The 22,580-nt window shown below is 34.9% G+C and overlaps 1 protein-coding gene across 2 annotated transcripts; it reads right to left on the reverse strand.

Moving 5' to 3' along the window:
• Positions 1–9,947: 9,947 nt before the first annotated feature.
• LOC116030084 (5'-nucleotidase domain-containing protein 4) lies at positions 9,948–21,907 on the reverse strand. Of its 2 annotated transcripts, none has more exons than XM_031272205.1 (18): positions 21,778–21,907; positions 20,433–20,776; positions 18,756–18,850; positions 16,617–16,736; positions 16,430–16,519; positions 16,218–16,333; positions 15,808–15,907; positions 14,535–14,606; positions 14,411–14,458; positions 14,263–14,340; positions 14,040–14,159; positions 13,662–13,767; positions 13,240–13,403; positions 12,906–13,040; positions 11,952–12,082; positions 11,647–11,709; positions 11,483–11,561; positions 9,948–10,267 (listed from the first exon to the last, which is right to left on the reverse strand). In XM_031272205.1, the coding sequence occupies exons 2-18, from the start codon at positions 20,722–20,724 to the stop codon at positions 10,184–10,186; spliced, it is 1,893 nt and encodes a 630-aa protein (XP_031128065.1). In that variant the 5' UTR covers positions 20,725–20,776; positions 21,778–21,907; the 3' UTR covers positions 9,948–10,183. The 2 variants fall into 2 exon arrangements, with proteins under 2 accessions (XP_031128065.1, XP_031128066.1); XM_031272206.1 differs by having other exon boundaries at positions 21,667–21,778.
• Between the last annotated feature and the right edge of the window lie 673 nt (positions 21,908–22,580).

Consider the following 22,580-nt stretch of genomic DNA (forward strand, 5'->3'; position numbering starts at 1 on the left):
TTAGTAATTATGTCTTATATTATGAATTTATATATCTTGTATTGTAAAATTTTGTGCCTATGAACACAAATTATGTACCTAAATTATATTTAAAAATAAGTAAATATGTACATGTGTCTTATGTTGTGATTTTTTGTGTCTTTTATTATGAAATTTTATACTTTACGAGTATAGATTTTATATCTCGTCGTTTTAATCCAAAATCCATAACAATATGTGGACCCTGATCCATGATATAAATTGCCATCCACACAGCTCCTCTCTCTTTGTAGCAAAGAAATCTGACAATTTGAGGTTCTTGCACTGTAACCTCAGCTCCTTTCTGCTAGCTTTATTATTATTATTATTATTATTATTATTATATGTTGTCTAATGGGAAAAGGGAGTAAGTGGCAGACAACTTCTATCCCCTTTTTTAAAAAATAAAAAATAAAAAATTGTTTTATATATAAATGGAGAAGTTGTTTATGGTGCTCATCAATACTAGTGACTCTTACCAGGTACAAGTCAAAAAATGGAAAAGACTATAGATTTGTACAGGTTTATACCGAATACTATGATGCTAATAACGCCATTGTACAGATACAAACTCAAACAGTACTTCTCTATTCACTTTGTGAGACAGTGATAATATATATATATATATATATATATATATATATATATATATATATATATATATATATATAGAGGATCGCGTTCAAGTGCGTATTGGCTGCCCAGGAGAGAACTGCGGACAAATCGCAGCGCGCCACGTGTCCGGAATGTAGTTGCACCTAACGTTATAACTAGGTGCACCCATGTACATAAATGTTAACAAGTGCATAAATATTAACAAGGTAAATTACTTGCACTTGTAAGTGAAAATAGGTGCGCACGTGCAAGTAAAATGTACAATGAGCATCAATATTAAGTGCAACAATGTTATAACTAGGTGCACCTAATGTTATAACTAGGTGCACATAAGTGCATGAATGTTAACAAAGTAAATTACTTGCACAAGTTCAAGTAAAATGTATTGCAGATGCAGGTAAAATGTATTACAGGTGCAAGTAAATTGTACACTGAGCATCAATACTAAGTGCACCTAATATTATAACTAGGTGCACCTAATGTTATAATTAGGTGCACCTAGCAAGTTGCACCAGGTGTATGAATATTAACAAGGTAAATTACTTGGATTTGCAAGTGAAAATATTTGCGAAAATAGGTGCATAAATATTAACAAGGTAAATTACTTGCACTTGTAAGTGAAAATATGTGCGAAAATAGGTGCACTTGTAAGTGAGACTAGGTGCACCAAAGTTTCAGTTATTTACGAAAATGCCACCGCGTCATTTTTTAAAAATTGCATCTGATTCGTTGATCTGGACACGTGGACGGCTGTGGAGCGTTCTCATTCCCTACTTGGGCGGTAGTTCACACGGGAGTGCACCCATATATATATATATATATATATATATATATAAATTCAAATGTGGCCGTGCATTTCGTGCTGTCGGTGCGGTTTACACCACTATGTATACAAATATACACCACTCAATGTTAGAAAATGCACCACAATGAAAATACACAAAAAAACAACAAAAAATACACCACACCTAAAATAACATTGAGTGGTGCGGTCGCACTGACCGCACGTTAAGGCGCGGCCACACCTGATTATGCCTCTATATATATATATATATATATATATATATATATATATATATATATGGACAGGTTTAGGTGTGGAAGAAGTTTCAGGTGCGGTTAGATCTGAACCGTTGATCAAATCTAGATCAACGGCTCAAATCAATGAAATTTTAAAAAAAAACGCGAGTCTAGAAAGAAGAAGCATAAGATAAAATTGATGCACATTAAGTAATAGAAACACGCATCTTAAGTGTTAGAACAACGCACCTTAAGTGTTAAAATGGCGCACCTTAAGTCTTAACATCGCACACCTTCAGTTTATAACAATGATGCATTTTAAGTGATACAAAGACGCACCTTAAGCACAAAAACCACGCACCTTAAGAAGGAAAATTACGCACCTTAAGCACAAAACATACGCACTTTAAGCACAGAAACCACGCACCTTAAGCACAAAACGAAAGTAATTACCTGGCATAACAGCTTCTAATAATAGTTGGGGGGAAAACGAAAAACATATGCTAGAAACCAGATTAAATTATTTAGATTACACCTATGGACAACATCATAGCAAAAAGATGAAAGTAGTTACCCGGCACACGGTTGAGTACCTAGGTGCACACACCTACGAACAACATTCAACCTAAATTTGAACTAACATGCACACATTGCATAAAGCATATGCACACACACAATAAACCTTCTGGATGTCAACAGCTTTCAATAACAGTTAGAGGGAAAAATGACACACATATACTAGTAACCCGATTAAATCAATTTAAAAGATGAAATTAATTAACATGCACACGATTGTCTACCTGGGTGCACAAACCCACGAACCGTACTGAACCTCCATTAAATCTAACATGCAGACATAGCCGAGAGTGGGTGCACACCCTCACGAACTGTTCCAAACCTAAATTAAACCTAACACGCACTCATTGCCTAAAGTGGTGCCCACACACGGCAAATCTTCTGTATGTCAACAGCATTCAATAACATTTAGAGCAAAAGAAACGACAAACATATACTAGAAAACGATTAAATTATTTATATTAAACGTTCAGACTAAACAATGTCTAAGAAAAAAATTAAATGACTTTCCACATCCACATGTAAAGAAGAACAACTACGGCTTTGGCTTTAAGGGGCAATTGCGATTGTCATGTCCCTCATATTTGTGACAAGTCTTACACTCTCGGGTTGAATTTGCAGCTTTCTCTGTAGCAAGCTCTTTTGACGATTTGAAATGCTTTCTAGAGCACTTATTCTTAGCAACGGTTGGGGGTGAAAAACATTATTATGAGACGTGAGCACACCACTAAACGCACGAACTACACCAGACTTACCAACGGACGCACCAATACTAGTGTCAGCATTGAAAACTGACAATCTTAACTCCTTCAAAACACGAGACAACTCCAAAACACGATCTGAGTTATCTCCTGCAAATGCAACACAACTATAAAAATCATTCCAAACATGTTTCATAACACCCTTGCTAGTGGCCACACCTAGAACACCATCATCGTGAACACTGTCTATATCATAAATTGGACGCTTGTAGGCATCACGTGTCCACCGAGAGACCAAGTAGCACGGCGGGATACAATCAAAACAAGCATTCCTTGAAGACGAGAAATATATGCCTACACAGCAAGCCAACACACTCAACCATCCTACACGAACAAGCAGCAGTAGTTTCGGACTTATTATATACAACAACATGCACATTACCAATTGCATCCTCTACTTCAACATGTTTTAAAGCACCATCCACAACCGAAGACAAAACACGAAATCAAAACACCCAGCAACAATCTCTGCCTGCACCTCATAAAATATAGTAATGGTATAAATTACAGCAGCATAACACTCAATTGCCAACAGCGTCTTAACAACTGGGAAATGCCCCTCACACATGGCATCAAGCTTAGCCTGCTTATGCCTTTGACTATCAATAGCGCCTTCAAAATGAATGAAAAACTTCACTAAGCTCGCATGACAGTTAGTGCAACCCCCAAATGAACTATTATGGGATTCTGACCAGGAAGTAGTCCGCAACAAACCACTCATAAGCAAGTCTCGAAAAAATGCCAGAATCTAAAATGCCCGTAACTCAAATATCTACCGAAACCACCTATGCTTACCAAGACCATACAGCTCCATAATAGCAAGCCATTTAGATTCAAACTGCTTTATCATACACTCTTCCCAAACTACATCATTAAGAGCACGACGAAACGACTGATCATTGGCAACCACTGAACCAACCTTGTCATGATATGCCACATACAAAAGTGATGCCGAGAAGAATTGAACACCTTGGCACAATAGCCCTCATGCCTTGATCTTGATCGGTGACAATGTATGTTGGCTTGTGGCCCATAGCTTTCTTCAAATTATCAAGCAACTACACATAGGACTCAACATCTTCCTTCGCAACCAAACCCACAACGATAGTTAATGATTCTTGTAACTATCAATGCCAATGAATGGGATGAACACAAAATTATACCTACACACAATTCGAAAAAGGAAATAATAAAAAAACAGATTGCATACATGATAAAGAGGTGAGTGGAGTAAAATGCAATCAGATAAGAGGTGCACACACCAATTAATAAATATGCACAAACATGTTCGTCTTATATGTTGCATCGAAGGAAACTACATCATCAAAGCATGCAAAATTTCGCCGGGCTACAAGGTCTGCCCAAAACACACTAAGTTGATCATACTCATCCACATCATAGTCAAAGAAAAATGCAGAGCATAACTCCTTTTTATGAAGGAACTTTTCAACAATCAATTGTGCATCGCCGCCACTAATATACGCCATTAAATCACTCTTAAAATTCTGAAAATCTACACTTGTGGGCCCCACATCAGTATAATCTCCAACCATCTGCTTTTAAAGCTTGAACGACTCGATAGGGCTAATATTTGCCCTCGCGCAATTGGCGACAAAGGTTTGATGCTCTAGATCCAACTTACGATTAACCCTCATAAATGGCTTGGATGCCTCCGAGTACAAACAATGTGTGTGTCGTTCCTCCAAAGAGAACACATAATAACCCCCATCCCCCATAAGCTTGAAAATAATCTTGGCATTACAACCACAACCCAATTCATAACCTGATGCCTCTTCGGAGATATAGAAGAACCATCAATCCCCACACCTACCGAACACACATCCTTAGCAGGCTGCTTAAAATCTTGACGAGAACACACCAAATACTTCCCCAACACCTCCCCACGCCTATTCTTTGAATCCGTGCTACAACGAATATCAAACCCAACCGTACAAGCATAGCGGATATAGAACTCAACACCATAATCCAAACTGTGAAACCTCTGACCAACTTATAGCTTGCTCGCTTTATCACAAACCGACACCCAATATTTCATTTTCCATAATACACCCACGACTATCAATTGCGGAATCATCATCAACACAAAATGAGGCTGCCACATAGTGACGGATAAATTAAAAAAAAAAAAAAAAAAAAAAAAAAAAAACATGCACCAAGCTACAATTTTTAAAATAGTACAAGCGGGCAACCACTGTGTGCACATTACTTACCACATATGACCATCAAAACACAGAATAATAGCACAAGCGCACAACTACTGTGCACATTAGTTACCACCTATGTGCACTGACTATCAAACATAGAATAACAAACGTAGTTGTCCAAAAATGCACAGAAATGATCTAAACTTAAAAGTGAACATGCCACAACCTGGAGAATCCCCGGAAAACTATTCTACCCCAAGCTTACACTACTAAAAACCTATAATATTATTAAAAAAAAAAAGGGAAATAGAGATGATAGACCACATGTGCGAAAGACAGGATACAGACATACACACGTTAGAATACACACATGCACATTGTGGCGGGGAAATAAAAAAAAACAGCAATATGACCAATGACGACAAAAAGAAGCACTGAAAACAACTTCAAAACACCCACACTACCCCCTAAATGAACCAAAACAACAAACACCCACCACAACTCAAACGAAAAATAAGGAAAAAACGACCTCCCACACACACTGATATCTACTATTTTGTACAATAATTCACCCCTTATTTTAGTTGTTTTGAGGCTTATTTTCTTTATCCTAATGAAATTGGGAATTGTTTGTGTGTTATATTGTCCAAGTGTTGAATTATCTACAAGGAGCAACAAATGAAGAATTTTGGAGCATTTTGGACAAGTTCTGGAAGAAAAGGGAATTACAAGGAAGAAAGGAAACAAGAATACAAATTGGAAAAGAATTGGAAGTTGCCTAATGGGTCAAGGCCCATCTATCTCCTATATATTCTACCTATTCTCTACAATTAAGTAGTTCCCCTTACAGAGTTCAAAACCCTAGTTAATTTTAGATTATTTTTTCCTTCTCTTTATATTTTCCCTAGCATAGTTTAGATTAGTTTCACATTAGATTATTTAATTTCAAGCTTGGAATATCGGATTGAAATTGGATTTGTTCTTTATCAGTTAAGTTCTCTTATTCCTTATTTACTTTCTTCCCAGATTTCTTGCAATGTTTATGGTTATTTATTATTGCTTTGCTTTGTTTACTCCAATCATGCGTGAGTAATTCGCCTATGGGTCTGGATTAGGGATCCATTGTTAATCTTGATGTTCAATTGGTGATTATTGCATAAAGGGATTGAATCTTTTACCTAGGGTTTATGTTGATTTGGGGATTTCTTTCTACTTGTTATTGATTGATGGCCACAATTAATTGCTAGTTTAGGAGAGGGATTCATTACAACGAAAGTTGGATGGAGACCTCGAGCCTTACCAATTTCAACATAATTTTCCTACTATGAGAATAGGGGTAATTCTGGGGGCTTACAATGCTTAGGTGCTGAAGGTTATGATTGATGCATCACGACAGTGGGGCAATTGTAGCCTAATTCTTGTTATTGATTACGAAAGTAGCTAACTTGAATTCTTATGTGCATTGCCCGTAAATCCCTAGGGTAATTATTCCTTCCCTAATTCTGAGATTGTTAGAACATCAAGATTACAATTCCCCTAATCTGACCAATTCCCTTATCATACAGTTAATTCTTTAGTCAATTGCTTTCTTTTATTTTCCATCATTCAGTTATTAGTTGCTTGGATTCTAGTTGATTCACATACTCTAGTGCCTAGTATTCTTAATTCACACAATTACGTGTCATAGCCCCAATCCTCAGCGGAACGACATTCACACCCACTTTTTACACTCACTATTATACACATCACACACGCACCGCAAGCCACCCCCCACAATCAACCGGCAGTAAAAGAAACCAAAAAAATGCACGAAAGCATACCTTCATTAACAACTTTCATGCTTTGGCAAAGAGTGAGGAAAAGCGTTCTGCTTCGGCGGTGGAGTAGACCTTTGTCTGAAGATGGAGGAAACTACGTGATTGAATGACGAAAAAAAATCCTACCAAAATTAAAACACCTAAAAACAAACATAATAATATATTAATAGAATTTCATTTTGAAAATAAAACACACAGACAATTACATTAAACCCCCTAATAATTAATATTAAGCACACAAGGAAGGAAAAAAGAAATAATCTCATCCATCAAAAGATCAAAGATGAACGCTCCAAAACAATTCTTATTTCTCAACTAAATACCTTGTCTCATTTGATTATGTGTGTGTGTGTGTGTGTGGAGAGAGAGAGAGAGAGAGAGAGAGAGAGAGAACTTTAATTAATGAATTAAGAACAATTTTGTCCGATAAAAATAATAATAATACAATATTATAATGTACAATTGTACAATTATAGAAATGCAAACAAAATATTAATACCATAATAACCTAAATCATTCCAATAGTGCAAAAGCATAATTAAAATATTAAGTCTTGTTCTAAATAATCATAAGAAGATTATTTAAATGGAAAAAAAAAACTTAACCTAAATTTATTTTTTTTAAATGCAAGAAAATTATTTCCAAGGTTTTTTATTTGTAATCTTTGAATGTTTTGTACATAGTTTGACTAATTAATTGACCAAAGTTCATATTAAACTTTATATTGTATTTTTTTAATACACTCTAACATATTCATTGTATATGTTCAACAATTATGCTAACTCTGATTGGAATGGGGTTCGAACCTAAGACCTTCCTTAAGAAATTCAATGAGTAAGTTAAGAATAATAAATAGTTAACGGAATAAAGATTTAATTGACGGAATGCGTGAGTATTTAGAAAAATTAAATGATATAATAAAGGGGTAAAGTAGAAAATAATAATAATAATAATAATAATAATAATAATAAATATTAAAATAAAAATAATATGAATCATTCATTTCAACAAACAATTGGATCAACATTTTTTAATCCTTGTTATAAACCTAACTTTATTGACTCTTATTAGATTATATATATTAATAGATATTTAATATATTTGTTTAATTGTTAAATTGAGTATATGTATTTTTTAAAAGTTGGATAGTTGGATACACTAGAAATTTTTTGGAAGTTCGAAAAAACTTGTTTGAGATCGTCTCACGGATCCTTGTTCGTGAGACGGGTCGAATCAAATTCAAATATAATACTTATAAGGAATAAAATGTTTATTAGTTATATGAAAAAATGTAATAATATTTTTACATTTTGATTTAAAAGTATTACATTTGTCTTCAAAAGTATTAAATTTTTCCTTATAAGTAACAAACACTTGACTACATTATTTATAAGCCTACATTATTTATAAGGGAAAATGTAATACTTCTGTTGAAAAATAAATATAAACTTTTGCATCAAAATGTAAAAGTATTACATTTGTCCTCAAAAGTATTACATTTTCTCTTATAAGTAATAAACGGTTTATTCATAATTAGTATTACATTCTTCAGTATAAATATTACATTTTCATATTGATCCGACCTAACCCAACTCATCTCACATATAAGGATTATATTCGTGAGACGGTCTTGCACAAGCAGTGGCGGATCCAGAAATTCTTTTCAATGGGGGCGAAACACATGGTTGAAAAAATTGCTAGGCGCTCCTCATACGCTTAGGCGACAATTATTCAGTGCTTATGTATTTTTTATTTTAATTTTTTTAAGACTAATAATTATAAATTATTTAATACTTTAATAGTTAATACTAAAATGTTAAAAATTGCAACCCTAGATGGGATTTTTGCAACACTGGCAAAACATTAAAACAAAAGAAATAGTCATAAATATTGTTGGATATAGGCTAAAAATAAAACACATCATAACTTTGTAAAAATATTCATAACAAAATATGAAACAAGATTAATTTGATAAAATAATTCAAATAGAAAACACATTATAAATTACGCATCTCATTATTAATTTTTTAAAATATATATATAAAGTATTAAAGAATCTGTTGAAATAAAAAGCGAAAAAGCCTTCAAGATGCTTGAAATAAAAAGCACAAAAAAGCCTTCAAGATGCTTGAAATAAAAAGCGTTATGAAGGGGAAGGGGATTCAAACCCTTGACATTTCATAGCAAAACAAAGCCTCTACCAACTCGTCCAATTAACCAATTATGTACATTTATCTGTTTTCATATACTTATATATAAAATCTATACTATATATACATATATACATACAAGGATTATATATGAGGTGAGGGTAAGGTAAGTGGGGGCAGCTGCCCACACTGCCCCATGTTGGATCTGCCACTGCACACAAATGTGACCCTTGATGTATATGTGTGCGCATGGATGAAATTTGCTCAAAACGTTTTATGTATTTGATTAGAAAAAATATTTGTTCAAAACGTTTAATTCAAATTTTAGGTTTTACCAAAAAAAAATATTTTTAAACTCTGAATAATTAAGGGTGTGTTGGCCGTTGGGTGTGTTTGGTTGGTGAGTTTAGACATAAGGTATTGGTATGGTTGATAGGTTTTTAGAATACTACTATTGGTTTGGAATACCCCATTAATTAAAAAATTCATACCCTAATGAAATAAGGATTTCATTTCCCTTCCTCCTTTTTTCCCCAACTATTAATAACCATTCTCATTCCACCCTACTACCAAACATGCAAAATACTTTCACCAAAACCCATTACACTTACCAAGTATTTGATACGCATACCGATTCCAATTCCCATATGCGAACCAAACACACCATAAATATTCATTAATAGTAAGTAGGCTGGCAGAGTAGCTCGTTTAGCCCGCCAACTCATATGTGGCCAGGCTCAAATGAGACCTAATGAACTGTCTAAAAGTGGTTTAGTACACTCTTAGATGCATGTATCACGTAATGAATAGAGGTGGATGGGAGGATTCACTGAAACTTTATGTGATTGAATAACATAGGTCACGATAAAAGGAATAAATTAAGGCAAATCTATAGTGAATTTCTTTACCTTGATACATGCTTTATTCAAATACAGTTATCCTTGCGGTACTAGCACTAGAGTTACCCAAATATTTCACTTTGTACAACACAGTGAATTATCGATTATATGCTACAGTACAGTGTTCAACTTCAGATTGCACCTACCGGCACATAGAAGTTATTAGAGAGAATATCTGTTGCCGTTGCCCTCATCTAATTTATCAACTCTTGGACCGTGGAACGAGTATGAATCATGGGCAAGAGACTGCAACATATCATTCATTGGATTAGAGATATCCATTGTTAATTAGGGCTTTGATGCATTTCTTAAGGGGTACATCTCCCCAAGAGCAAAATAAACTGAAATATTTTATTTTTCTTCCCGTTCGCACAGGGCCGGCTAGATTGATTTTTCATACAAGAGGGGGTTCGAACTCCCGACCTCTCTTAAGGGACAAAAGTGCACAACCATCCATGCCAACCAAACTAATTAAAAGTAAACTAAAATATGATGTACACAGTTATTAAAATGGCTTGAAAAAAAAAAAAAAAAAAACCTATCCTTTCTGACTGTAAGCAATGTTGTTATCTATAATGAATTTCGATTTATAATTTGCAATTTTAGCCAATTCCAATATCTGGATTCCACCACCAATAAAACCCCAAGTTAGATGATGAGATTTCTTATTGATTATGAGGTAGTCATCAGGTGTTGGGATTGTTCTTAATGTGCTTTCCCATGGTGAATAGATAAGATAGCATTGAAGATGCTATTTTACAATAAAATCTGGAGATGAGAAATTTATTATGGTGGTTGTGAAGGTTTGAGTTGGGATTAGGCTTGGGGATTTGGTAGTAGAGAGGTGTTGAAGATTTTTATTTTCTTGGGATATAAACAATCTTAAAAAATATAAGGGTGAAAAAAGGATTAAGTCAATATTGATCGCAATTGATGACGGGCTAAAAGACTCAAAAGTTCATATAAATTGCAAACCTAAAAGCTTTAGTTATAACTGCATCTAGTCACAAAGAGTGGCTCTCCCGTGAAACTGCCTCACGAAGACGTGTTGGGTCAAGGTGAAAATATAATACTTATATTGAAAAATATAATACTAATAAGGAATAAAGTATTTGTTATTTATCAAGGAATATGTAATACTTTTGAGGAAAACTATAATACTTATAAATCAAAATCTAAAAGTATTACATTTTCCAGTATAAGTATTACATTTTCGTATTGACCCGACCTATCTCACGGCCAAAAAAGACAATCTCACACAAGTTTTTGTCTTGCCTTATTATTATTATTATTATTATTATTATTATTATTATTCACTTAATAAACCAATCTTAAACACTTCCACCACATGTTATAATGGAAACAGAAAACAGAAATCAGTAATGGCATTATAAAGGCTAACAAAAACTCACAAAATAATACTGTAGCAACAGAATTAAGAAAATTGAAAGCTTCAAATACCTGTTCTTGAGCATGGAAATACATGAAAGGTGTATATTGGAGAAAATTTGAAACCCTTGATGTATAAATATCAGCATACCTGCAATTGCAAAAGAAGAAAGCTCAGGAAGGTTTAAACAGTACACATTTGCAAATCTCTAGAGATGTTGAGCCAATTCACATACTTCTCAATTTGCCGCATTAAGTGGCTTTTGTCCCAAAGGCCTGCCCGTGAAATAAAACCCCACCTAAAAAAACATACGAATATGGACCAACCATCAATTCTAGTTCACAAGCTGACAGATTAAATAAATAAATAGCTTGAGAAGGTCAAGACTGGTTTTAGCAGTTTCCAGATGCTACAAGGCAGAGGTAAAACGACACTGGTGCGTTTAGCAAGTTGAGCTTAAATACAGATAGTAAACTGATAAAAAAATGAACTGTTCTAACAAAATATAAATAAAAATTCTAAGAAACAGGTTCTTTAAACCTTCTGTTAAAATGCTCCCCATCTGCTTCTAACATCGGAGCAATTTTCTCATCCAGTTTTTGCATAACAATAAGTAGCTTCTGAATGCTTTCAGTGAGTTCTTTATCATCCATATTGGTAGCAGCAAGAGTCTGATGCATCACAGGACACAATGTGAATACTTACAATTAAAACTACAAAGGAACTTATTTTCAAAAAGAAAAAAAAAAAACTACAAAGGAACTTCAGACTTTCAGAGCAGTAAGAATCATTAGATAATCAGTTGTCTGGCAAGCAATGACTAGAGCTCATAAATCAATACTGCATTAGAGCAACCTCAACAGTTGCAGTTTTTTCTCTAGTTTTTGTGGGCCCTAGCATCCACCTCAGCCTCCAGTATCTTACTCAATCTAAAAAACCATTCTCCCCAACGGTTTTAGTTTTTCACAAGTTTTTTGTGGACCCACTATTTTACACCAACTATATTTGCATAGCATAAATTTTAAAAACTTTAATAACAAAATTATATAAAAATCTTTAAAAAAGAAAAAAAGCTGCTGGCCAGTTTTTATTTTAAAAAAATTTTAAAAAAAATAATAACAAAAAAATAAAAAATAAAAAATAAAAAGATAAGAACAATAGTTCAGAGTGGCCGCCAGCTAACGACCACTCTGAAGCGCCCCAGCGGGCGCATGTAGAACATGTGCCCTCTCTTTCTCTTTTTTTTTTTTTTTCTTCTGACAAAAACCGTAACTTGCCGGAGTAAAATTTTGCAAAAACCATCTTCTCCATCAGCAGCTAAGAACCATCTCCTCAGTTTTTTTGTTTTGCAAAAACCTCACAAAAACCCCTAATGGGGTTGCTCTTAAAGCAATATTTCCTCATAAAATAACACTCTGCATTCCTGCATTTGAACTGAGGGCGAATATCAAATGGTTATCTTATAGTGAACATATTCTGAGCTGGTAAAATTACTTGTGCAGGTCGGTCCATTGTTCTCCTCTGCAGAGCAAGCCGAAGTTGGTTAAAGAGACCTCCTACAACCTCCTTCTGACTAATTAGCTCTACCAGCAATGCTCGATGACCTTGACTACGAATCAATGCACTATACTGCAATACACAATTAACAGGTCATTCAAAAGAGCCCTTGAGAAATTTAAAAAATAAGAAACGTTTGATATCCATAGAACAAGACAGGAGCCCAAAAAATCCAGCAAATGCCATCTCTAGTCTCTAGAAATATAAGAGAGAATAGTCACCTAATCAACTACTAGAAATCATTATGATCAAGAAATTGTCATAAGCTAACCTCTTCTTCCAGTTCTCTGCAAATCAATGCTGTCCTCCATCGCAGATGGACTTTGGATTGGCTAACATCTGTATATATATGATCACCAACATACAATATTTCATCTCCATGAATGCCGAGTGAACTTTCAACCATCTGGGCACTTCCTCCAGAGTATAAGCCACCTATTCGAAAATGAGATCGATATATAAAAGAAAATTCTAGCAACTTCTTTGATAAAATATAGACAAGTCAAAAGGGGTCCAAAATTGGGCTGCCTAGATTTAGTGGCTCTCAAAGTATACCTACATAAAAATAAGCCAATTCAGGCCACTACCCATATTTTACCCAACTCATCCATTTACCACCCCACCCTTTAGGCATTTATTTCAGGAGTATTGATTTGCAGAGCACAAGGACACAGAACAAATTATACCACCCACCTGGGCTAGCCTTAAAACATGGACGCATTAGACCTTCACCAGTCACCACTTCATACAGAGGGTGTGACATTTGGAAGAATTCTGGCTTCCTGGCTGAGACTATAACCTGTAAAGAGTAAATGTATTACACAAAGAAAATTCACACTAGTGAAAAATGTTTTGCACTTTCAGGACACTTGAACCTTGAAGTCTTTGTTTCATAGTAAAACAAGAATCAAGGAAATATATTTCTGGATATTAAGCAAGAAATTAACCACTTTGACAGCTGTTGTCTTGTGTGCAAATACCTTATAGTCATTTTCGCAATGAGACAGGAAGAAAGAATCCATAAGATAGAAGTTCAGCTTGCAGCTGCAAAATGATAGTATAAATGCTCACCATGTCAAATAGATCTCGCCAACTCATATCATTCGGAAGGAATCGGTTAAAGGAATGTTGCATCATTTTGTTTGTATAATGATAATCTGAATTGGTAATGAGCAAGAGTCTCTTGCCAGCCTAACATAAAATAAATTATGCAATTATAGATTAGTTGTTGAGATGATTCTAAAATGTTAAAAGGCAATATATTAATTAAAATTAAATTATTAATAAAGAATACCTCCTTCTGATCCAACAGTGCCAAGGGTAGCTCAGGATCAAGCTCAACAAATAGTTCAGGTTTGGACATTATCTCAGTCTGGGTAGCTGACATAGATTAGTTTATAATGTTGAGCACAGCAAAGGATACCTGTAAATAAAACATTTACCTTCAGTTGTCCTTCCACATGTGCAGTAAAGAGTGCCTTACCAACAGCCTGACAGCAATGCCAAGTGTCAAAAAATTAACAGAAACATTACATAATTGTTCTACACAAGTACTCTACATCAAACCTTGTAAAGCCCTTTATAATCAAGTGGGCCAAGCTCTGCTGCTATGATTCCTTCATCTAATCTATCTACCATCTGAAAATGTATAAAATATAACTCAACTACAATGAACAATTAGATGATGTTACAGAACAACAACAACAACAACAAACAAACAAACAAACAAACAGACATAAAAGCAACAATAAATAATTAGATAATGCTAAGCAGAAAGCATATAAAAATTTAAATAAAAGGTGTGATAATTGTCTAAAAAACCTAGATTCAGTAGCAAAAGGTAATGCCATTTGAGACCAAGCATAAGCAGAATGGATTGTGTTTTACAAGAGAGGACAGAGGAGTGCCATAAATAGCAGTGTCTCGGTAGATAGCAGCAAACTACTTTCATAAAATTTACTAGACGCTTCCCTAGCCTGAAGCTGGAAGGAACTCATTTGATTTGAAAGAATCTTTTTTGATAGGAAACACATCATTTAATGTTATTAGCAGTAAACATTGTAAAATGATTCTCATTTTTCTGTTTTTGTATCCTGTTATTAGCCTCAGTAGGTTAGATCTAATTTCCTCAATCTTTCTTTGTTACAATAACCTCCTAGAACCAAGGTAACCTTAGACTATATTTTTGTAATTCAATAATCTAAGAAAATAACAAGGAAGATTCATTCATAAAGCTTCCTTGTTCATTATATTAGAGCCAGCAATGGCAAAAATTGATTTCACTAAAGAAACCACTGAAGCCCCCTCGTTTGCCAACCAACAGGTTGCAAACATACCTGTGCCACATCCTTCAACTTATGCCACCTTCAAAAACCATTCCCTTCAAATCACCCAACACAAACTCAATGGAACTAAATTCAGACATTGGTTCCAATCTGTCTTCCTTGTTCATAAAGGTAAAGGGAAAATTGGGTATGCTGTTGGTACTATTCCCATGCCCCTTGCAACTACCCTCAATTCAGCACACTGGACGCTGAAAATTTGATTGTCATGGACTCATGGCATGGTTAATTAATTCCAGAGCCCAAAATTAGGTGAATTTACCTGTTGTATAAGACTGCCAAAGGTATCAGCAACTCAAAAATCAAATCATTAATTTTATTTCATGTTAGCTCACTTTTAGTTTCACTTCCTTCTTGACTTATTCACACTTTTACCTTACAACAACCAAAGAGAGTTTCATAAAGATGGGCAAGAGCTAAAGCTATACGGGAAAATAAAGAACAGAAGGAAATGAATATATAGAATTATAAGAGCATGTACTTAGGAAGTGATATACCTGCATATAAGCTACAGCTTCTGAAACAGAGAATAGTGTATTGAGGAACACCCATCGACTCTCCTTCCGCAAATCCACCAGCTCTCTCCCATATATCTCACTTCCATTGCACACAAAGATAAAGAGTCACACTAAACCGATTTGTCATCAAGTACATGTCCAGATGTTGAATACTAATGCATAAAGTACCATATCAAAGAATTTAATTTGAACATAAATATATAACTGTTATTCCATGGCTCCTCAGAGGTTCAGTAATGCTAAAATTAATTGAATAGCTCATAAGCAATGGCAGATCTTACAAGTTAAAAAGATTGTATAAATATAAGCCATATTTTAAATTTAAGATGGCAAAGGACTCAGTTAATTCGTATTCCTCAAAGTGAACAATCAAAAGTATTCATTCTTACCTCATTTCTCGAGTAGATAACATACTTGTTCCATGCATAGCTCTCTTAACATATCCAAAACGGTCTGCTTTAACCAGATTACCTTTCTCTTTATCAATAACAAGCCCTCTAATGACCTACATAACCATGTTGCATTGTCTTCTCTGCATCTGTGAGTACATATATTTATATAACAATATGTATGCAAATGTAAGGGGAATGCTCTACCATACCAATTCAGGGTCAAAAGCAAGCCCATCCACAGGGAAGCCCATATTTTTCAAATTGTCCATACAATAATCATAAGCCCTTCCCTCCCAAGCCTATAAGTTTAGAAGTCAAAGCATTCCCATCATTTAACTGGGGAGAAAGATTAGCCAATGAAGATTTCAGATATAGGAATAAAGAAATACTATTTACCATAACATTATAGTGCATAAGGGTATAGTCCATGTCATATCCAATCGCACTGATTGACCGCAGATTCAATGTGCGACTACAAAATATCCCACGGGGTGAATGTCTTGTGGAAAATGGACCCTGCAGTTTGTTTCCAAATCAAAGAACTAAACAACATAGCACATTTAAACATAGAAATACTAGAACCTATGAGAAAAATAAGGGCTAATGAACATGGGATAACACATCATGTGATCACACATGGATTTCATCATTCAAGAGTGATGATAACTCAAGACCATTAACTTCTATAACTACTGTCACTTATAGGTGCAGTGATTAATAGCTTAATAGAAGGTGATATATCTAATGGACAACCTTCATATTTATACTTCTGCAGATAATGCTAATAGTTGCAAAAATGTCAGTACTTGCCACTAGGATATAACTGGGAAGTTTTCTGTTTCATATAGGGGTTTTTGGAATACCAACCAAAATGAATATAAAAGGAATCCAATAGCATAATGCTTGCAATCATCTAAGACCCACCCATAAGACATGTTACTTTTACTTGGTGGAAGCTACTCAAGCTAGCATAGTTTAAGACCAAGATTTAGACATTTGACATCACCTGGATTTTCAACCAAAATATCCACTCTTAAGCATAGAAAATGAGTGTGTTATTATTAGCAAAATCTATCCCCTATGCATGAAATAAAGAGTGGAATGCATCAAGCACTGGTTTTTTGGCTCCTTTTTACTAACCAAATACACTCAACCCTCTCATTAGAGGAAGATATTCATCAAAGGTATCACTCTTGTAGCTGCAGAAAATTTAATCTTGCAGCATTCTAGTAAAAAACAAATCCTAGGTAATGTTGACAAAAACAAAAACAAAAAATAATAAAATAATAAAAAATTTAAAAAAATAATAATAAACTCTGCTGATTTCTTTGCTGAAATTATTAATGTGGTTGAACAAAAGCATCACAACTTAGGGATGAAATGTATTTTTGGCACTGTTAGTGTGCTGAATTTCTCATATTGTATTAAGATACTGCTTAATAGAAGCAAAAAGAAAATAAGTTTAAATTTGCACAACAGCATTATCAAAATTGATAGCTAAGACTAAAAATTCACATGTACAAGTCTAATAGCATGCATATTAATTACCAATTAACAAATAACAGTAATATTCAAATTAAAACACAGTGGAGACTTTTACATGTTTGCTCACTTGGCTTGACACTTCTCTTGCTCATGTTTATTATCAATCAAAAATTCAGTTGCAGATAGTTTAGCTACTTTAGCAACTTCTTTACAGTTTCCTATGTATTTCAATTCTTTGAATGACTTGCCTAGTGACACTATATATATATATAATTTCAGATAAGGGCCAAATTCCCTATATCAACCCTAAAGCCACATTGGTGTTTCTTGATTAAAAAAAGATGTTAGAAACAATAATATTCTTTAAAAAGGAGAAAAAGAACAAAAACGGGTATAGAGTGCAACAATTAGGGTGTGTTTGGAAGCCCGGAAAATGATTTCCGGAAATCATTTTCCGGGCTTTGAGTGTTTGGCAACCCATGGAAAACCCAGTCAACGGAAAATGATTTCCGTTGACTGGGGAAAATCAGCCCCATATGGCGGAAAATGACTTCCGCCAAATTTGGGCGGAAGTCATTTTCCGCCGATTACACAACGCACACACAGCAACGTTTCCAACGAGAAACCAGAGCAAAGTGCTCTGGTTCCTCGCTGCAGAACCAGAGCACTGCTCTGGTTCCCCGCCGGGAACCAGAGCTCCGGCGGAAACCAGATCTGGTTTCTGCCGGAACGGGGTTTTTTTTTTTTTTTTTTTGTAAATTTATTATTATTATAAATTATTAATATTATTTTTAATATTATTATAAATATTTTACTATTATAAATAAAATAATAAAAATATATAATTATACATTTTTATCCATTTTCCGGAAAATGAACCAAACACACAAAGACAGTTTTCCAGAATGCAACCAAACACTGGAAATGAAACCATTTTCCGAAAAATGACTCATTTTCCAGAAAACATTTTCCAGAAGTCATTTTCCTGCTTTCCAAACACACCCTTAAAGTAAAAACACACAAAAATGCGAACGTATAAGCAGATAGTACCCCAATGCCAAGCTGTTGCAGCAAGTGCTCAGCTTCCTGAGCTTCTGCCTTGGCAACTTCCTGAATGGGACCTTCCAGTGTTGCACCATTGAGTCCTGCACCATCATTCAAAAATAAGAACAATTTAACTGATAGAGATAGTGGAACAAGACAACCAAGTCAAGAGTAACGTTATGTTTGGATGGACAGGAAGTGGAAGGGGGAAAGAAAATATGAAGTGAAAAAAAAAATGAAGAATAAAAGTTTTATTCAGGTGAAAGAAAAGAAAATAGAAAATATTGCATCTGCAATGAGTATGGTTAGCCAATTCATGGACCAACCTTGAGTTCCACACTTCCATAGTTCCATGTTGGCAAGAGGTACTTCAAATTCAACGGAATTTGAATAAAGCAAATAGTGCAGGGATATGGCACCATGCTCACATGTAAGAGTAGAAGATTATTCCAAATTTCCAATGCTACCATAGGTAACTTGGTTTTGTTGGTGGCAACTTGGTTTTGTGGAAGAGTAAGAAGCAGGTTGTTGTGTCCAAATAAAGTGCAGTCAGAATATGGAATGATACCTCAAAGTAATGAGTGAATTGAGGTGGACTAAGTAAATTATGGAAGATTTGGAGTTGAAGTGATAATATGCCTATGAGACCAACAGTGTGATAATCAACGTGCCATGCATATTGCCTCAAATAAAAATTTCATGCAGGAATCTGACAAGGTTGATTGTCATTTTGTTAGAGAAAAGTTGGAACAAGGGTTGCTTTTTCCATCCCATGTAGAATTGAAGATCAAGCTGGAATATTTTTACTAAAGCTCTTCATGGTCTTAAAGCTGCAAAGTTAGGCTTGATTAATATCAATATTCCAACTTGAAAGGGAGTGTTAAGAGATGTGTCTATCCCATATTATATAAATATGATAAGTGTTAGGGAGCCTACTTATAAATAGAAGTAAAATGTAATACCTACACACACAATATTTTATTCTTCCCTTCATGTTTACTTTTATTATACATACCCTGCCACCCCACCCCCACCCCCACCCCTTTCACTCCACAGTATCACATCCCACATTTTTAACCCTAGCTCACATATAACCATCACACAAATTCACTCCACTCACTTTGTCAATTGTTATATTGCATACATGGGAGTGTAAAACAATATACACCGTAGAAGTACACTTATATCAAAATGGTTATCCAACACACCTCCTCCCTTCTCTACCTTGATTTGGTCTTAGTGAACAATCTCAACTCCATCCATGCATCTAATTACATTATAAATGAAATACGAAACTAAACATGTTTGTGTGTTTTCCTCCCTCCCCTCCTTTTCCTGTATACATAGGGAAGAAAGACACTACAAAACACATAAAGAACACTAATAGAATCAGCCAGTACCAATGTACACAAGTCTCCCGTTGGTCCTGAAAGATGTGTAAACCCACCAAGAGACAGGTGACTTCAATCGGCACAATTTCATGTTTATGTCTTTAATTTTTCTTTTAACAAAACATATACTTGTCAAAACAAAGCACCTAAATTCTTCGCAACTTCTTTCCCCATTTTCCACCCATCGAAACACACTATTAACCTCATATCTTTGATTTCAAAAGGGGAGAGGGAGAAGTATTTGCTCTACAGTGGTGAGGGATTAAAGTAGTATTTGATTGATAGTTCATACCGGAATTGAGGTTCAAGTCGCCTTTAGTGCTTTGACCGAGGTAGTCCACTTGGGATCTGTTAGAAGAAGTGATGACCGAGAACACATCCCCTTCAGCTTCGGAGGAGAGTGAATTGGCATTGCAGCGACGTAACGACCTATTAGTACTATTATTGTGACTGAGACTTGGATGGAGGGTAAAGACAAGCGGCTGATACCAAGGCCGAAGATTGGATTTTGGGACAACCATCATTGACACCACTGGTCCTACTCCCATTCCTACCGGTAACAGGCCGGCTGCCATACTCCTCATTTATCTCTTTTTCTTGCTTTAATTTCTTGTCTCAGGCATTTATGTTTATATACTGCTTTACAACAAATCAAAAATAAAGCATATTACCTAACATGTCAACATGATAACTAGCCCAATACTTCACATAAAAATCTTACAACACAAGTTCAATACAATGTCTAGAATCAAAACCAACCAATACATAATAACAATGTCTAAAATGACACCAAGTCACCCAGATCAATCAAGGTTTTAACATAACCTCCTCCTATTCAATAGTGACTTCTTGTTCAGCAACAGAGTTGTTACTTTCTATTGGTTAACTTGAAGAGATTGATGGAGTTGCAGCATGTTCATTAACTTCTTGTTCATGAACAGATTCAATTGTATTGTTACTTGTCACCCTATATAATACCATAAATTGAAGTCTAATAAAAATGAATACAAACAACATATAAAAAAAAACTGACAATTAACTCAAGTATTGAATAAATGGCATAAATTCTCCAGTAGAAGAATACTTATTTTCCTATTTCCAGCAATCTTAATCTTTCACAATATTTTCCTCTATACACTCCAAGAGCTATATAGTCACAAGTGACTAAGAAAACTATGCAATCAAAAGCTGGAATTCACTAAGCTCTAGCAGTCATAAATAAAAAAGTCAAACACCTGACATATGATCCAGAAAGTTTAGAACAACATTTTCTCAATCCTAAACTACGAGTACCATTCAAAACACATCAGACTTGATCTTTGGTCCCATATTCTCATTCCAAAATCTTGACTTTCCTTTGAGTTTACAATTACTAATGTATTGAGAGACAGAAACAAATGACAACAAACCAACACAAACAAATTTCGTATAGCAGATTAACAAAATTGCATGACAGCATTAAATTCGTCTAAACATAATGAACACAGCAAAATTGAAATACAAATAAGCATATATTGAAATCACACCGCCGGAGGCAACCCAGAGTCGCAGGTCGCGAGTCCTAATATGCAAAATACAGTAGAAGAACTACTGACTACACGCTCAGAGAAAAGAAAGTAGAAGAGTAGAAGACCTACCTCAGCTCAGCCGTCCCCAGTCCACAGCCGGTCTGGCACACGTAGTCACTCCACGGACCACGGCTCCACCGATGTCCCCGCAAGTTGTCCGGGTCGGGATAGAGAAAACAGAAAAATGAAATTAGGAATAATGACTTTGATTTGGAAATTAGGGTTTCAAAATAATAAATTAATAATTGATAATTGATAATTACAAAAAATAATAAATTAATAATTGATAATTGATAATATAATGAAAGAGTTATAATTAATGAAATTAAGAATTATGACTTTGACTTTGATGTGAATACTGTAAATGTTGTGATGTGTCAAAATATGGGCAGGAGGCGGGTATTGCTATGCAAGCCCGCCTAGAATTATGAGTCTTCTATCCTGGAATTGCCGGGGGCTTGGTAACCCGACGATAGATCGAGTACTTGCGGACTTAATTCGCACAAAGAGGCCAAGTTTGGTATTTTTGATGGAGACGTTTCTTACTAAGAGCAAAATGGAACCAATTCGCAGTCAGTTAGGATTTCAGAATATGCTAGTCGTTGATGCCCAGGTCCATAGGGGTGGCTTAGCCCTATTATGGTTCGAGAATATGGAGGTAGAAGTAACTAGTTTCTCCCATAATGCTTTTGTAACTATTGATATTGGCAACCCAGAATGGCGTTTTACAAGTTTCTACAATTTTTCGGAAAGGTATCGCAAACGAGCTTCATGGGATTTACTTCGTACTCTTGTTGGTCTAAGTTCACTTCCATGGGTAGTCATGGGTGACTTTAATGACTTGCTTCATCAACATGAGAAGAGAGGAAAAT

This window comes from Ipomoea triloba, chromosome 9 (genome assembly GCF_003576645.1).
Source record: "Ipomoea triloba cultivar NCNSP0323 chromosome 9, ASM357664v1".
NCBI classification, from domain to species: domain Eukaryota; kingdom Viridiplantae; phylum Streptophyta; class Magnoliopsida; order Solanales; family Convolvulaceae; genus Ipomoea; species Ipomoea triloba.

Excerpts from the sequence above, each read along its gene's own strand:
- LOC116030084 (XM_031272205.1), bottom strand. The coding sequence starts at position 20,724 with ATGAGGAGTATGGCAGCCGGCCTGTTACCGGTAGGAATGGGAGTAGGA. Across the intron at positions 15,908-16,217 it reads TTATCTACTCGAGAAATGAG|TGAGATATATGGGAGAGAGC; the intron begins GTAAGAATGAAT and ends GTGCAATGGAAG. Across the intron at positions 14,160-14,262 it reads CACTGTTGGATCAGAAGGAG|GCTGGCAAGAGACTCTTGCT; the intron begins GTATTCTTTATT and ends ATTTTATGTTAG.